General features: G+C 41.0%; 1 protein-coding gene across 2 annotated transcripts; it reads left to right on the top strand.

Annotated features, from left to right (window-relative positions):
• Positions 1-4,017: 4,017 nt before the first annotated feature.
• On the top strand, positions 4,018-17,589 carry fbxl2 (F-box and leucine-rich repeat protein 2). Of its 2 annotated transcripts, none has more exons than XM_054605900.1 (14): positions 4,018-4,372; positions 9,208-9,269; positions 12,364-12,418; positions 13,051-13,125; positions 13,403-13,497; positions 14,022-14,186; positions 14,622-14,748; positions 15,369-15,443; positions 15,566-15,693; positions 16,043-16,103; positions 16,219-16,263; positions 16,617-16,673; positions 16,797-17,009; positions 17,430-17,589. In XM_054605900.1, the coding sequence occupies exons 1-14, from the start codon at positions 4,343-4,345 to the stop codon at positions 17,535-17,537; spliced, it is 1,296 nt and encodes a 431-aa protein (XP_054461875.1). In that variant the 5' UTR covers positions 4,018-4,342; the 3' UTR covers positions 17,538-17,589. The 2 variants fall into 2 exon arrangements, with proteins under 2 accessions (XP_054461875.1, XP_054461873.1); XM_054605898.1 differs by having other exon boundaries at positions 15,563-15,693.
• The last annotated feature ends 1,296 nt before the right edge of the window (positions 17,590-18,885 follow it).

The following is an 18,885-nucleotide window of genomic DNA, read 5'->3' as shown; positions in this document are numbered from 1 at the left end:
CTTTATTTAATGTTTTATTTTCTTTATTTAATGTTTCATTCTCTTTATTTATTTAATCTTTTTTATTTTCTTTATTTAATGTTTTATTATCTTTATTTAATTAATGTTTCATTATCTTTATTTAATGTTTCATTTTCTTTATTTAATGTTTCATTCTCTTTATTTAATGTTTTATTATCTTTATTTAATGTTTCGTGTTTGTCACAGTAGCGGTTCAGTGACGTAACGTCATGATGTTTTCACGGATGTTTCACTGGACGGCTCATCCTCCTGTATACCGGTGTGCCGGATTACCGGTGTTTTTCACGGTACCGGTACCGGTGGATGGCCGGCTCAACCTCCTATAGCTAGCAGAGCTAGAGGAGGTTGAGCCGCCCGGGAGCTACAGGAGACGTCCCGGTAGAATCCCGGTGACCGGGAAATAGGTTCCGGCGATCACGCGCATTGCATGCCGGGTAGATTTTTTTTTTTTTTTTTTTTTAAATTCAATAACTTTATTGAGACATTTGTTCATACATATAAAACACAATATATTTATATATATATATATGTATATATTTAAATTTTCAAGTTCTTAATTTTAAGATCTTAAGTTGATGCCACGAAGGCTGCAATATCATCTATTATCTTTATTTAATGTTTTATTCTCTTTATTTAATGTTTTATTTTCTTTATTTAATGTTTTATTCTCTTTATTTAAATTCTCTTTATTTAATGTTTTTATTTTCTTTATTTAATGTTTTATTATCTTTATTTAATTAATGTTTCATTATCTTTATTTAATGTTTCATTTTCTTTATTTAATGTTTCATTCTCTTTATTTAATGTTTTATTATCTTTATTTAATGTTTCGTGTTTGTCACAGTAGCGGTTCAGTGACGTAACGTCATGATGTTTTCACGGATGTTTCACTGGACGGCTCATCCTCCTGTATACCGGTGTGCCGGATTACGGTGTTTTTCACGGTACCGGTACCGGTGGACGGCCGGCTCAACCTCCTATAGCTAGCAGAGCTAGAGGAGGTTGAGCCGCCCGGGAGCTACAGGAGACGTCCCGGTAGAATCCCGGTGACCGGGAAATAGGTTCGGCGATCACCGCGCATTGCATGCCGGGTAGATTTTTTTTTTTTCTTTTTTTTTTTTTAAATTCAATAACTTTATTGAGACATTTGTTCATACATATAAAACACAATATATTTATATATATATATATATATATTTAAATTTTCAAGTTCTTAATTTTAAGATCTTAAGTTGATGCCACGAAGGCTGCAATATCATCTATTATCTTTATTTAATGTTTTATTCTCTTTATTTAATGTTTTATTTTCTTTATTTAATGTTTTATTATCTTTATTTAATGTTTTATTTTCTTTATTTAATGTTTCATTCTCTTTATTTAATCTTTTATTTTCTTTATTTAATGTTTTAATATCTTTATTTAATTAATGTTTCATTATCTTTATTTAATGTTTCATTTTCTTTATTTAATGTTTCATTCTCTTTATTTAATGTTTTATTATCTTTATTTAATGTTTCGTGTTTGTCACAGTAGCGGTTCAGTGACGTAACGTCATGATGTTTTCACGGATGTTTCACTGGACGGCTCATCCTCCTGTATACCGGTGTGCCGGATTACCGGTGTTTTTCACGGTACCGGTACCGGTGGAGCTCAACCTCCTATAGCTAGCAGAGCTAGAGGAGGTTGAGCCGCCCGGGAGCTACAGGAGACGTCCCGGTAGAATCCCGGTGCACCGGATGGAAATAGGTTCGATCACCGCGCATTGCATGCCGTAGATTTTTTTTTTTTTTTTTTTTTTTTTTTTAAATTCAATAACTTTATTGAGACATGTGTTCATACATATAAAACACATTCTCTCGCAGCTGCTCTATTCCCATGTTCTACTGCGTGACTGACAGCCTTGAGTTTGAAGTCCGCGTCGTAAGCGTGTCTCTTGACAGGAGCCATGTTGGGTCCTTATACACACACACTGTAATATGATGGTGAACCTTATACACACACACTGTAATATTATGGTGAACCTTATACACACACACTGTAATGTGATGGTGAAGCACAGTGTGTATTACTCCGCGACGCTCCTGACTACGGTGGCCGTGATGCTGCTGCGGTTTCTTTGTAGTTTACTAAGTCTACTAAAACATGTTGACAGAGCGCCGTGTACCACACAAAACCGCTTCGAGGTCAGTAAGCACAACCAGAATTAATCCATATATAAAGCGCTCCGGATTATAAGGCGCACTGTCGTTTTTTGAGAAAATTAAAGGCTTTTAAGTGCGCCTTATAGTGCGGAAAATACGGTACTCATTTTAATCTGAAACTAAAGGTGTCAATTAAATGTTATTAATACAATTTTGACATTTACCTCTGAGATGTTTAGGAGTAGAAGTATGAAGTGAAAGAAAATGCAAATTCTCACGTAAGGCACAAGTACTGCAAGTTCTATTCCTTTTCCTCAGAATAATGCTAAATCACAACATGTATAAGTGAAACATCCCTCAACAGTTCAGAATGGATAATATTGCATTAGAGCGCCCTCTAGCTGTGGATGTTGAGAACACCTGTGAAGATATTTTCTTTTGGATGTGTAACTCACACTCTAGAGTGTCTTCAGCCCTGTCTACAAAAACCTGCAGTAACAGAGGTGGGGGAAGTATTTTTATCATTAATTTGAGTAAAAGTAGCTTTAGAGTTCAACATCTAAAAAAAAAGTTAAAGTTGTTATGCAGCTTGGTCCCTTTTAGTGTTTTACACATGTATATAATAAGATAATTTACTGTGCATTATTGTTGTGTTGGATAAACTGGGGGTCATTCTAACAACAATTGTATTGAAAACAAGAGAATCAAATCTGATGCAGTGAAAAATGTCACTGTACTTTTTACTAACTAAACAGACATAGTTAGTTATATATATTTATATAATCATCTTCTGAATAATGAATTATCTCCTAAAAAGCCCTTTGTTTAAAACAAGTATGAATATTTCTTCCTGTTTTCAATGCATATTAACTTATTGAAACAATTTTATAAAACAGTTTTTATATTTCTACTGCCCCAACCTGCATTATTATTCAAGATTAATACGCTAGTTTTGTTGAGTCAAGTTGATTTTAGTTTAAAACTGAACTGAAGTGTAAAAAAACTTTTTAAAGTTGTGTTCTTTTGCTTATTAAACGTTGTGACACTATAAAGTAAAGTTTAGCTATACCTTAACAATCAATAACACAAATGCTACTCACACATTGATGAATCAGGGATCATAATATGTTTATATTCTATTACATATAATATATTTAATAACACTGGGAAAGGAGCAACTTATCATAATGCTCATACACAATTTTAAATGCAGGACTTTCTCTTGTAGTGCAGTATTCTTTACTCTGAAGTATTCCAATAAAGGACTTTTATTCCCTACCACTGTTGATACATAAGCACTTGACCTAACACAGGAGTGACAGAGAACTAAGTCCAAGTTTATTTTGGGTGTGTGTCTGCAGGTCGAAACCTCCATGTGACTGTGCTGCACATCTCTAATCCAGACAAAGTCTTTCCTCCTGGTTCTGGCGTCCACAGAGAGTGTTTCCTCCCTCTAATGGGACCCACGGGTTCACGTCAGGTCACGTCTCTCTGCTGTGATATCCGTGACTGCCACGGTGGACCTTTTGTCACCACCCCCAAGACCTCACAATCAAAACAAATCGACCACGCGTGCTTTTTTTCCCGCAGCAGTGACGTCACGTAACCCCTCCCCTTCCACCCCCCCCCCCCCTTTTTTTTTTTCTTCTTCTCTTTATTCCCCCGCAAGTAAAAAAGAAAACATTGAAGCAAAACGTCCGTGTCAACCGCCGCGCTAGTGCCCGATGCGTGGAGCGCGCATAGCGGCCGTTAGCTCAGCCTCTCCCCGGTGCTTATAGCAAACTTCGAGGATTTTATTATTATTATTATTTTTTTTGGAAAAGGAGGGGGGGGGGAGACAGCTGACTTGCGATGAAGATAGAGGCGGAAGTGAAGTCACTTGACAGACCGTCCATGTTATTATTGTTATTCTCGGCAGCCCTGTGATGAGACGGGCTGAGGAGCCGTTGGTCTCCGAGACAACACGACCGTTGACGTTACCGCGGAACGAGCCGACGCAGACGCGGCCGACACCTCCTCACTGACCCGGGAGAGGGGAGGAGGAGGAGGAGGAGGAGGAGGGTGTGAGGACCCAGCACCAGCTCGGCTCCTACACTCCGACATATAAATATATATATATATTAAAACAATAACAATAACGCTCGTCAAACGGCTGGTAGCGGGGACGAGCCGCAGCAGACATGAACGGTATCACCAAGGGCCGGTTCGAGGTATGACAGAGGGAGGGGACCGCTCCACGGGTACACTGTGTGTGTGTCTGGGGGACGTGGGAGTCTGGGGTTGTATAAGTGTGTGTGTGTGTGTGTGTGTGTGTGTGTGTGTGTGTGTGTGTGTGTGTGTGTGTGTGTGTGTGTGTGTGTGTGGAGCACAGGCTTTTTGTTAGTCAAGGGTAATCCGAAATCCTGTTATTGTGTCCCGTCGCACCAGCAGACAGCGACAACATGGAGCTCAGGACTGCGGGGCAGGAGGAGGGCTGTGGCCGAGGATAGTCAGCCTGTCAGGGCCGAAGGCTGGCAGGCTCTGAGGTTACAGGAGGAGGAGGAGGGTGGAGGAGGTGGAGGAGGGAGGGGGTACTGGGTCTGCAGATGGAGAGTTATGTTGTAAATAAAAGCAGTGAACAGCATTTTTTTTTTTAATCAGTCATCCTCTTGGGTTGGGCAGATAACACAATAAGATGACACCTCCTGTGATTGACAGGTGATTGACAGGTGGGAGGTTTTGTGGCTGGCACCCCTACAGATGGTCCTTCTTTAGTGTTAAAGAATCAGTGGTATCAGAGGGTAAAGATAACATGAGCGCTGTGGACCACCATGTGTCCTCATGCAACCTTTACAGGACCCTTTCAAAGGAAAGTGGTAAACACACAACCTTTGTGTGTTAGAGCTCGGTGCAGTGGGGGAAGAAGTATTCAGATCTTTTGCCTCAATATCCCTCTAAGGTAAAAAAAAAAAAAAAAAATGTGCTTCACTACAAGTAAACATTTCTGCTTTCATGCATTTTACCTGTTTTATGTATTTTACCTATTGAAAATATACTTGTATCGCTGTCAGTGTTCTATTACTTGATGTTTTTATTGACACATTATTGTGTCTTATGTTGAGGGATAAGATACTTTTATTACTAGGTAGTTTAGTCAATAACAATACATCATATTGATTATCTGCTTTGTATTCAAAATGTTGCCTCTTAAAGTAACCAGTAAACTGCAGCTGTCGAAGTGAAGTAAATGTACTTCAAAAGCTTACCTAAGTACAGTTCCTGAGTAAACCTACTTAGTTATTTTTACAGATTGCTTTGAAGAGCAGTTTAGCTCACATACCTTCAATTCATGCATGTGACCTGTGGTAATAACCATGTTTCTCTGTGTCAACGAGATCATCTACATTTTTTAACAAACTTTAAATAAGCTACTGTCCAACTGTTCATAGGTCCCCCCTTAGCTGCGAGCCTTGCTTATCTGAAACACCTTTTGGGTTTGACTTGATGGTACTTGACTTTCTCCGCCATGTGTTCAGCCTGCTGTTAGCTTGTCAGTAGTATGAACTCATGTGTCTACGTTTGAGTGAAGGAGAACAGGAGGTTGGTGGTGGCGCTGATGTGTGTTGCCATATCAGTGGATTTCTCAACAGAGCTGTAAGCTTCTTAGACGCAGATGAAAACCAGTGTGTGTTGGGGAACCAGCAGGTGTGGCTGTGTGTGTCAGAATGGGACAATAGAGTAGCATAGAGACGGTTTGACTAATAGACCTACACCTGCGTTGATGCTTTATAACACACACCTGGCACAAGCCTACGTGTAGTTGTTAAATGGCTCAGGTGTAGAGTTCCCACATGAAAGCATATATGAAGAAATTAGATATGCGGTTGTGTGTTCAAGTTTCTGGCCTGACCAGATTTGCTCATCCACCCGGTTGCAAACTGTCTAGGAATAGGAGTATGACTGCAGAGAGGAACTCCCTGCTTGGGAATGCTGCTCTGCTGGCACAGGGATCGAGGGCACCAGAGTGCTGAGGTGATAACTTTAATGAGGCATGCGTACCAGAGATGAACCTCGCTGTCATGACGTCAAAACTATGGCTGAGATCACACACTGAATACTGTGTTCATGTCATTCCACCTGGCAACTTCTCCATCTGGGTTTGGGTTACACAGCACTTTTTTATCTTTCTGCCCATTGACATGCAAGTAAAAGTTATAGGAAATAGGGTTGAAACCGAAATTATTTGTTGATTAATTAATTGTTTTTGTTTTAGATGAATAGGTTAATGTTTTAGTCTATAAAAAAAAATAGTGAATGTTTGGTTTGAATCGACTATTTTATAATTTTTCAAGCAAAAATGCATTTTGTTTTTGTGGTTACATCTTTTTGGATAGCTGGCTGAATAAAACAAGATATTTGATGAACTCTAGGGAATTCTGCTGAGGATGATTCATTTAGTATAACTTGTGGCTGCTGATATGAAAATAGCTGAATTTATGCACACCTGTAGGTCAACAGGTGCGTATTAGAAGTCCTTAGGTCAACAACATAGAACAAAAAGACACCGCGCACTGTCGTCTTCACTTTCCCTCAGAGATATTTGATAATAACAACGTTTCGGTGCACAGACCTTCATCACGTTATTTTCCAAAATATATCTGAAATGTTGTTATTGTTAAATATCTCTCACTAAAGTGAAGAGGACAGTGTGCGGGAACATTTTTGTTATATTTTGTTTCCTGAAATGATATAAAAGAGAGAATAGCACCAGACTGGAACCAGCAAATATTTGGGTGATTTAAGTGATTGTTTCAGCAGTAATCTGAAATACATTTTATCTAAACTTCATCGTCTAGCAACTACAAACACAGTAAGAGTTTCAGTTTGCACATTTAAACCAAATCATGAAAAGATTATTTTGCCTCTGTTGATTTTAAACACCATTGTGTATGAAGTACACCAGGTTTCGATTGTCCAGATTGTTTGTTACTCCGCTGAAGAAAAGGTCAAAGGTGAGCGATGTGTTACAGAGGTGGTCTCGAATTAAGTCTAAATTTAGTCCTAAATCCTAAGCCACCTCTGGCTTTAGAGAGACACTGAGTCAATAAACTGAAGGCCTTGTCTCTTCCTACCATTCAGCAAGCACAGTTAAGTACAACTAAGGTCAATTTACTTTTAGATTACCCAATTGATACAGTTCTAAATATAACGGAAACCACGAGTGTCATCATTGCTTTATTCTGAAGCGTTTACTCAGAGATTTTGGTGAACTTCCATTAAGCAGTTGGCCCCAACCCTCATGGGTAGATTGTGAGAATGTGTTATTCAATACATGGGTATGTGGGAACCAATAATGGAAAAGGTTTTAACTGTACCCTACAGCTATTATTGGATATGGTTAATGAATAGATCCATGTCTGTTTCCTAGCTCTTTGTCTGCTGTGTTGTTACCTGAGCGTGGATGTTAAAATTCAAACCAGCTTTGTTAATCTTTTGCTGGACCTTGACTCGACCAACTCCCTCTTTTCTGTCATTTGGAACCCATTTCCTCTCAAATGGCCTTTACTTCCTGACTGCTCTATTTTCACTCAGATTTAAATAATGACTGTTGTCTGTATTTTCTTTGTTTGCCTCGGTCTCTTCCTTCCTCCTGCTCCCTCTTTCTCCCATCTTCCCTTCTCCTTCATTGCTTTCTCTTTCGAGGACCTTGCATCTGTTATGGAGATAGCTGGAGCAAAGACGTTTTCAGAATCAACCTTTGCTCCTGCTGTGCCTCTCCCTCGCTCCCCTTTGTGTTTTTTTACATTTCAGTGTTTGTGTTTGCGTCTGTAACAGCAGGGAGTCCCCCCTCATTAGATACGGTTTCTGAGTCTTTGAGGATACGAGTGTATCACTGGCAGAATGCGTGTCTGCAGAGGCACAGCGAATGTGGGTGTTTGACGCAATTTAAATTCATGGCTGAATACAGCCCACCTGATCTAGAATGTTCTGCCTCTGTTCTTCACAACGGAGAGGTCTGACTTGAATCACCTGCAAGTGTGTGTGTGTGTGTGTGTGTGTGTGTGTGTGTGTGTGTGTGTGTGTGTGTGTGTGTGTGTGTGTGTGTGTGTGTGTGTGTGTGTGTGTGTGTGTGTGTGTGTGTGTGTCCCACTCAGCAGATGGCCAGACATCCAGCGAGTAGACTAATTGAGATAAGCATGCCAACAAGCTGACCAGGCTAACAGAATTATAAGCTTTTGTAAGGAGGGGATGTGGAAAGCCAAATGTAGCTCTGGCTTGTTTATTTGCATCGCTTAAGGAAGTAATTCTCTTTATTTCTCACTAGAAGCTGGAAAGATGTAAGGTTCTAATTTTTTTATTTTAGGTTCGATTAAAATGTTTTCAAGTCTGTCATAAACCAACACTCACACGCTCATATGTACATTGAAAGTGTTATAGGTTGATTGTTACTTTTGTCCATACCGACAACAAAGAGATGATTTGCAAAGCATTTTTAATGCAACTGTTGAAATACAATTGGAAACATCAAATGGGAATCTTCCAAGTTGCAGTACCAATTTTCTCTCTGAGCTTCCTTGCTGAGCTGCAGTGGAGGGATATTACCAAAAAGACTAACTCTGAAAGATACCCATTTCATTTAACTAACTGAACTACTGAACTACTGAAGCCCCATATTACTGAAGCTTGATCTGAATTTAAAAAAAAAAACATGTCAACGTAATTAGCAAATGGATTTTGTCCCCCATCACATTGAAATTACACAAAGGTGTGAAACTAAAGTGACCCAAAGTGCTTTTAATATACATATAAGAATATGAGGATAATTTAAAGACTTGCTTTAAAAAATGGGAACTTATGCTTGTTTTGTCAAAACAAAATAATATTGTATTAAGTATATATAGATATGTATTTTCTCTAGTGTTATCTGATAATGTGCGTTCTCTGGTTTGATCTCTGTTGCCATTGTACACACAGCTTGTATCTCTCTTTATATTTGCCATCACATCTAAAACACACGACACACACACACATTCATTGTCGTTGTTTATCTTGTGTGTCTTTGCAGGTGTTCTCAAACAGCGATGAAGCGCCCATTAACAAGAAGCTCCCCAAAGAGCTTCTTCTTAGGTAAGATTAATAATAAGAAACCTCACACACACACACACACACACACACACACACACACACACACACACACACACACACACACACACAAACCGAAACACAAACACATCATACCCTGGCACAAGGGCTTAGGAAATATTTACTCATTAACTGAAGCAGCCTTGACCAGTGATGTGTATGTTTGTGTGTGTATGTGTTTTTGTTTGATGTATGTCGGTCACTAGTCTGAAATTAGGTTTTTGTTAATTATGTGACCTACAGACCAATATTATTGTCCCTCAGCAGCAGCTGCACATGACCCATTAATCTGTCATAACACGCTCTCACACGTGTTCATCCTCCACACTGATTTATAAATGGATTTGTGTGTGCGCATGTATGATTGAAAGGGATGCACCTGCACGCATCTCTGCAGAACCATGATGTGGACTGTTTATTTCTGCAGGTTTGTGATCTGCATTGGTGTGTGTGTTTATGTGTGAAACACTTCTCCTTGGCCTATGCAAACAGTACGTCTGTGTGTGTGTGTGTGTGTGTGTGTGTGTTTGTGTGCTATAAATAGCTTGTCTTAGCTGTTGGGGAATTCCGCAGTGCTGTGCTCTTCTGCTGCTCCAGCTGCGCTCCACAGAGACTACCAGTGCACCCATTACCACCAGCACTACTTTCACTGGTGGCCAGAAAAACACAATATCGCATGCACTCGCTCGCCGTAACACATGATCTACTGTTACAAGCGTCATGCTAAGACACTTACACAACATCAGATGTGAGGAAGACTCATTGTTATGGCGGTTAATCTTGTTTTTTAAACCATGGAAGGTGGGTTGACTGGAGCCATTTGTTTTTGTATTTATAATTATTGTAATCCCCGTCACCATGTTTTCACAGGGAGGTTCTTTAGCTTGTCCCTGGTTCATTTCTATAATGCAACTAAACATCTGTGTATAGACAATTTGAAAAATGAACCGTAGTTCAATGTCAGGTATCCACGTTGCTTGTGTAATTCGACCAACAGTCCAAAACCCAAAGATGTGTAGATACGAAAAGGAAAAGCATCAAATCTTCACATTTGAGAAGCTGGAACCAACGAGTGTCTGTTACTTTTGCTTGTAACCTGATTTAAAGGATTATTAGATAATCAAAATAGCTGCTGATTCATTTTCTGAGGTTCAACTTATCGATTCATCGACTAACTGTTGCAAAACAAAGCGATCTGAAAGGTTTAGAAGAGAGATTCCATGGTTACACTGTTTACATCTCATAGACATAAACAGACCTGTGAAGAGGAGGTGCCAGCGGACACTGCATTTTAAGGGTCACCAGCCAAAAAAAGCTATGGAGTAGATGAACCATGTGGTATGCAGTGGCAAGTACTTTGCCATAGGAATATTTATAATCAGTCTGTTATATTGTTTAATTAGCCTTCTCATAAGCATTACTGTTTATGTTTAATGTATCACTCGTGAGGGAGCCCGAGTACCTGGCTTGTTTTCGCGTTTGTCTGCCTTTCAGGCGGTGCGTCGTGAACAGCTGTTTTCTAGGCCATGCAGCAAGGATATGAATTGTGAAAACTGTGTCGTGATATAGAAGAGCCTTGTCTGACAGACGAGCCTCTGGACCTCCGAGTGGTTCAGGGTCCTCTTACCCAGGAGCCCTGACTCAGCACCTTCCCCACCAACACACAAATTCATGTGCGATTGGAGTTTCTCAGGCAATCATGGTGACGGCTGGACTCTGAAATTGCCAGGCTTGAAGGGCCAGGTGTACATTTTGTCTACAAATGGGACCGTGCTCCTTTAAAATCCCATTATGTACCATGTCAGAACAAAAGGCAGGATTTGACAAAGCAATAAAAGGCAACATCCATATTTACAGTTCTGTCTTTGTTCAGAGGTGACATCGGGGCTTTCTTGTATGAAGTTAAGAAAAAAACATACGTGGGACATCGGAATTTGGCTCTATTATAGTACCTGTCGTGAAAAAAGCAAGTGATACAGCTTTAGTCCATCTGTATTCAACATTCTGTCTCCATCTAAAAACATCAGGGCTCTTCTCAACTATTATGCTTTTAATATCAAGGGCAAATGTCAAATAGGTTAACCGGTCCCACCAAATCAGACTGACTGGTTTTGATTAATAGGATTCTTCTGTGGTCGGTAAAAGGCCTCCCGCGCGCACATAATGGAAAGTCAGATTGTGTTTGATTACAACAGTCGGTCAGTCAATGATCAGCGTCACAGCCATTAACCAGTTATTAGAAAAGGGAGATCGATAAGCGCCTGCTTGATTGATCAGCTCCTCTGGTATCCAGCAATCACTCCAAGGACTGTGTGTGTGTGTGTGTGTGTGTGTGTGTGTGTGTGTGTGTGTGTGTGTGTGTGTGTGTGTGTGTGTGTGCGCTTGTGTGTGTCTTTGCATTGCTTTGTCGATTGTGTGCATGTACTCCCTGATACAAGACTTCGGTATAGATTATAGGGACATGTCCCAACGTGCCCTGGCCCAACGCACATCAAAACACACGGCCTTTGTCCGCGTCTATATGGAGGAAACAATGGCCAGCTCCTGTTTCCTAGGGTTAAAAGGACATTCAGACCCCAGCTGCACCCAAAGCTTTGGCACCATGACAATTCTCTGAATACCTCACATGTTCTATAGATTGGCCCTTTAAGGCACCTCTATTAGCAGTAACCATTTAATCACTGGGTAACTCAGACGAGGGATACATGTAGGGTTTCATGTACGTTCGTCCTTCTGTACATGTACGTTTGTCTTTCTGTCCCATGCTGTCTGTGGCCTTGCCTCTCTGAGTGCCAGAGATTATTCATTGGCAGATTAATGGATTGAGCTGACCCAGTAGCCCGCTGCATGCAGCCCTTTGTGGCAGACCGCCCCACAGCTCAAACACTGCCTGTCTGTGGGGCTCTCCTGCTTCCAACCAAACACCACAGGGGATTGTTCTGCTTTCTACAGACACACACACACACAAAAAACACATATCTTAAATCACACAAAAGGAGAGATATCCAAATATAAAGTGAATTCCTTATCTGAGAGTGATCGTGACAAACTCATGCTCTTTTTTTGTGTCTATTTCTAGAATATTCTCCTATCTAGATGTGGTTACACTCTGTAGGTGTGCCCAAGTATCCAAGGTAAGCACTTCCCACTCTACACCTACAAACCACCCACTGTGGACTAACACACTCATTGGTTTAAAATAAGGAATTAATGTAATTCTAAACTAAAGTTTGGTTAAATTAAAACCGCTTTACTGTTATGTATTCTCTAGAAACATCTATATTATTGTGCCATCTGCTGGTTAAGTGTAAGTGGACCACTGTTTAGCCAAAGTGCACCGCAGCTGAAAGCCATTTGTGAATGAGTTATCTGTGAATAATAACAAGGGCTTGGTGGTGCACTGTGAATGCAGAGCGGTGGTGGCTGCTTCTCGTACAACAACTCAAACATGTTTATATTAGAAAAATGTTATTTCTCTGAAAGTGCAGGTTTTTTAATCTTCTAGTTTATCTGTTGTTTGCTGAGCTTCATGCATGTGTTCAGTGTATCTAAATTTCCATCGGTCAGCAGACTATTGTATTGATTAATTGATCAATTAATATGACTATAAAGTATCCGTGAAAAATACGGATGTAATAGACGGATGTAATAACTGAAAACAATAGCTTCTGCACCTGCTCCGAGAACAGAATTCATTATTTTCACCTTCACTTCTGTCTGACCCACATGTCTGTCTCTGTCCACAACCTGTCTGTCACCCTCTCAGGCGTGGAATGTCCTGGCCCTGGACGGCAGCAACTGGCAGAAGATTGACTTGTTCAACTTCCAGACAGACATAGAGGTGAGGGGTGCGTTTTTTGAGAGACAATAGAAGGAAGAGTGAAGCACGGACAGTATTTGTGTGTCAGTGTTTGCTTGTCTATATGTGCCGCGTGTGTGTGCGTGTGCTTGTTGAGTAGCATTATCCAGCACAAGGCTTAACGCTGGGTCGGCAGGCTTTGGTGCCGACTGTGACGTCACAGCTGATCCTCTGTCCTGCGGCCCCAGTCATATCACTCTCTTACTCTCTTCCCATCTATCTGTCCATCTCTCTCTCTCTCTCTCTCTCTCTCTCTCAGGGGCGCGTGGTGGAGAACATTTCGAAGCGTTGCGGAGGCTTCCTGAGGCAGCTGAGCCTCAGGGGCTGCCTGAGCGTGGGAGATGCCTCCATGAAGTGAGATTGTCATCGTCACTCTGGCATACAGTCGTTTAATAAGTGTCCCCCTGCTTTGATTTTTTACAAAGAAAGTCCCTTCTCTTGCTGGTTTGATTACTCAATGTATTTGTTTTAAGTAATTATATACTTGTGGGATTATTCAAGGTTTGAGCAGTTTGGGCCTCTTCAGTCTCAGGGGACTCTGATTTAATTGAATCTCACTTTAATGTGTACACACACACAAAGAGCAATAGGGGTGTCTGTTTTTAACATGAAACTGTTGTACCTCTTGATCTGTAAATCTACATGGTTTTACTTAAAGGTATCTATCACCTCTATAAGTAACTGATTTAAAGTACAAGCTGTTCTTTGGAGAGTAAGTCTTTGGTAAAAAAGGAAAGCTACAGTCGCTGTACAACTACCTCCCAAAGGCCTGTTAATTAGCTCCTGAGCATCTCCGAGCATCTGACTTCTTATTTATTCAATGAAGCGACTCTTGAGTAATTCCCCTTCTCCCTCTCCACCGTTCAACTGTTTCCCAGGACGTTTGCTCAGAACTGCAGAAACATTGAAGTGTTGAACCTGAACGGCTGCACCAAGATCACAGACAGCACCTGTCTCAGCCTCAGCAAGTTTTGCTACAAACTCAAACAGCTCGATCTTACTTCCTGTGTGTCCATCAGCAACCACTCCCTCAAAGCCGTCAGGTAGCACCTACAGACTTTGTGTATTGCCCTGGTTAGCCATATAACATAATTATTCCTTTAAGAAGTTTGTTCTCAATTTCTCCTCAAGCTCTCGCACACACAATATGTAATAATATTATATAATAGAAGACATTTATTGTTTTATTTGTTTATTTGATAGGGACAGAGCACTGTAATGAACATCAGTATAAAATACAAAATGTAAACATGCCTGAGTTAGCAAGAATGCTAACTAACATCCAGAGTCTCTAGGCAGGTAACAAATACAGAAACATTACAAATGACAATATACACTTTGAAAAGACAAAATACATCGTCCAACATGCCAAGTTAAAGGGATCAAAATTCTGGTTTTCCTTGTGCCATTGAAGCCATATCTTCATGTGGTTCACATGTCCTGTGTGTTTTTTTTCTTCACTGTGTGCGGATGCTCAGTGATGGCTGCAGAATGCTGGAGATGTTGAACCTGTCATGGTGTGACCAGATCACACGTGATGGCATTGAGGCTCTGGCTAGAGGCTGCAATGGTTTACGAGCACTCTTCCTCAGAGGATGCACACAGGTACAATTATTTTTTTTATTTTATTTCAGTTGGCATTTTAGGCTTTCTTGATTGAAATTTACAAGCATTTTGACAATTTTCAGAGTAATTTCATTCAAAGATGAAAGGCATTTTTGAAATGCAATACTTACTAAACTTTAATGTCTCCTAAATATCTATTGGTAAAGACAGCTCATATGCACTATGCTAAAAAACAAATGGTTAAACTACAGAAAACTTAAAACAAACATATAGTCCTATTACTTTTAAGATAAAAAACATACCACATTACACCCCACACTCCTTTCCCACTGTTAAAATACTGAAGCAGGCCATACTGAAGACAACTGTGCCCTTTTCCCTACTTACTGTTCCCAACACAGTAGATTTTCCATCCGATGGAATTTGGGATTTTGTTTTACATAATCTTATTGGTTGGTCTTTTGTTGATGTAGTGGTTTGTGTCAGGCTGGCATTTTCTTTTTCTGCTGCCTCAGTAGTACGAATTTATTTAACTCAATGGAAAAAGAGGATGAATAGAGGAAAGGGTTCTCCCAGCAACACACCACAACTTAGACACTTATATAAAGTAGATCTAGGTGTAGTTAACAATGCTGTGCATTATTTTAATCTGAACGCAGCTGGAAGATGGAGCATTGAAACACCTCCAGAAACACTGCCCAGAACTCACCACCATCAATATGCAGTCTTGCACAGTAAGACAAACATTTCGTTGTGGGATGAGGGGAGGGGCAGACTGATGATAATGCATGATGGATGTCTCTGTATGCCTCCATGTTTTTTGTAATTTGTCTCCTACGTCTGTTGCCTCCAGCAGATAACTGACGAAGGCCTAGTCAGTCTGTGCCGAGGATGCCACAAGCTACAGATCCTTTGTGTGTCTGGCTGCAGTAACATCACTGATGCCTCCCTCACTGCAATGGGACTCAACTGTCCCAAACTCAAGTGAGAAAAATACACTTGTCCCACCGTCCTTCACAAGCAAACCAAAAGCTTGCTTCAGTATCCACAAAACATGCTGCTCGGAATCTACAGAACAAACAAAGTTTTCATTATTGTTGTCCTTTCACATGCTTGTTAACATGAACAAATATTGAGAGAGAGGTGCATCAACAGTCACTTTAGGGCAAACAAAGAAAAGGTCTAAGACACTGTTTAAAACTTTGAAAAAATTTAAATAAAATGAATAAACGGACAGGATGACAATCCGGCAGGGTCTGAGATCTAACAAGGCTAAACCGTACCCTCCAAGTAGCCTTTACACATTGTGTTTTTGTGGTCTGTGTGTTCTCAGGATCCTTGAAGCTGCACGATGCTCCCATGTTACAGACGCTGGGTTCACTGTGCTGGCCAGGGTGAGTTTTATTTTCATTTTGTCCTTTTCTCTTGTCTGTGAACCTTTTCTTCTGTCCCCCATTTCACCTTCAATATCAATGAGTTCAGTTGAATAATTTCTGCTTTGCTTCACAGAACTGTCATGAGCTTGAAAAAATGGACTTAGAAGAATGTATTTTGGTAAGACAATTTGTTGTTTCCTTATTTATTCCCACCATCATGCTCATGGTATTTATCTATGTTGAATCTGGAATTATTCTTGGCTTTGATTGATTTGTCTGGGAATAGATTAGATCAAACAGACAGATGTGATTGTGTGCATGTCAGGGTATGTCTCCGGCCAAGAAAGAGAGAGTAAGCGGTCCAATGACTTAAATATTTAAATTGAATTTGACAGAAAGCAGAGAGGAAGACAGAATAGAGACACAGGAGAAAAGGTTATAACCAGATACAAAACCAGACACAAACTTGCTGAATCAACTGTCTTGAGACATGTGAGAACAGTTCGTTAATCAAGCTTGTCCTCTCCTCAGGTGACAGATAACACCCTGGTTCAGCTGTCTATCCACTGCCCTCGCCTGCAAGCACTGGTAAACATTCACGTCTGCAGTTCAGATTCTGTGCCAGCTTCTGCCTCACCCTGCGTGTAGATTTATGGAGCTTTAATCCATCTATCTGCTTGTCTTCTGCCCGGTTTTCTGTGTCCCGGACAGTCCCTGTCCCACTGCGAGCTGATCACAGACGATGGCATCAGAGCTCTGAGCAGCAGTACATGTGGCCAAGAGCGCCTCACCGTGGTGGAGCTGGACAACTGCCCCCTCATCACTGACGTGACCCTGGAGCACCTGAAGAGCTGCCATCGTCTGGAGCGCATTGAGCTCTACGACTGTCAGCAAGTCACCAGGGCTGGAATCAAACGCATCCGGGTCAGTGGAAACCATGGGGGGGAAAATGTGGCTTTTTTTTTTAATCAAATAGATTGTTGGGGATTGGATCAGTCCGTTTTTAAAATCACTTATCTGCTCAGTTATTCTCTAATTTATTTTATCTAAAAGTCATACACTGTAGTTCATACTTGATTGAAAGAAAAGTTTAAACATTTTGGGAAATACATTTATTTGCTTTCCTGCAGCATATTAGATGAGAAGATCGAAACCACTTTCACAATACAGTATGAAAATGTGGTATTGATTATCTCATCTAACTCTCTCTTGACAAGTACACAAATAAGTGTATTTCCCAAAATGGTTGACCAGACACCGAAGATAATCGAAATAATATGCTTTTTTTCTGTGTCTTTTCTGTCTTTTTATACCCTTGTATTAACACATCTCCTCCCTACACAGGCCCACCTCCCAGAGATCAAAGTCCACGCCTACTTTGCCCCAGTGACACCCCCTCCCTCTGTACATGGAGGTGGCCAGCGTCTGTGCCGCTGTTGCATCATCCTCTGACAGTGGAGGGCCAGGGGGGGCCACCTCTGTCTACAGGTCCTGCTGCTCTGATATGGGCTGATGGGATTGTTGGGGGGGGGGAGGGGGAGGGACTGGGGTAGGTGTAGGGGAGAGGAGGGGCTGGACCCACTCACTGCTCCTGATCACTGATCAATACATAGACTGATCGCCCCTGATCAGTTGAACCCCGCCCCTCCTCTCTCCTCTTGCTCACCAATAAGGATTGCAACAGCCCCAGTGTTTGGGCGTGGAGGGGCGGGTGGAAACAACATGGAAGGACTCTCTCTCTTCTCTCTCTCTTTCTATCTCACTCTCTCTTTCTCACTTTAAAGACAAAAACATGTTCTCCACTCCACTCTGCTCCTCAAACCCCTGATCACCCACCCGCGGGTGAAGAGGACTGCCTCTGAACAGCTGGAGTTGGGGGGGTAGGGGGGGTCTGAACAGTGGAACTACAATGCATCATGTTCAAACTAAAATAAAAAAAAAGACAATGTTGTCATCTTGGACAACAGTTTACTCTCTGTGGAGTATCATCTCAACCAATCACATGACGCCTCTATGTGACCATCCTGTGATTCATTCTGCTTTGACCAATGAACACGCAGCACGGAGGGAGGGGAGAGCTGGCTTGTGGGAAATGCTGATCTTCAGTGAAGCTTTGGAGCAGCCAGCTCAACTCTCTAGTGTGAAAGAGAAAAAAAAACAGGAAGTACAGAATGGGACATGTGACATATTTGTGCATCTGATAAACTTTTGTTGAGATTTAGATTCTGTTTGTACAGAAAATGTTTTTGCAATGGAAAAAAGAGAATAACACTTATGGCAATTCACTCAAAATTTGGGTGAATTATTTTCTTTTCTTTTTTTTCAGTGCTTATTGTAAATGTCCATGCCTGTCTATCCAGAGAGGGAGATATGTTTGTCATTCTTTTTGAAGTGGAAAAGAAGCAACTACTGCTGTTTAACAAAATATGGTTCTATGATTCAGACCCTCAGCGTCTAAAAGCGTTACGTTTACTCTGTCTGCTCCTGGGATGAGTGGCCTCTCCTGTGTTCTGCGTGGTTATGTTGGCCCTGGTCCAATCCTGTCAGTAGCCCTGTGCACTAGCTCCTAGTTGACTACTTAAGCATTTGTTTACATCCTGGATTAGGTTGGCACCACAGACAAACTTGTTTACAAAAGTAGGTTTCCAGTCACCCTACTATTCAGAGTGAGTTTAGCGACACTGATACAACTGTGGTGTCCCCATTGTTTTATCTGGACTGTGAAAACCATTATTCAAAGTTATTGCTGTGTGTATTTGGATATCAATCAGGGATAACGTGTGTGCAACCTTGCTTCAAA

The sequence above is a fragment of the Anoplopoma fimbria genome, chromosome 10, assembly GCF_027596085.1.
Source record: "Anoplopoma fimbria isolate UVic2021 breed Golden Eagle Sablefish chromosome 10, Afim_UVic_2022, whole genome shotgun sequence".
Lineage (NCBI taxonomy): Eukaryota > Metazoa > Chordata > Actinopteri > Perciformes > Anoplopomatidae > Anoplopoma > Anoplopoma fimbria.
Note: the sequence above shows the minus strand (reverse complement) of the source record. Positions and strands in the feature narration are given on the sequence as shown.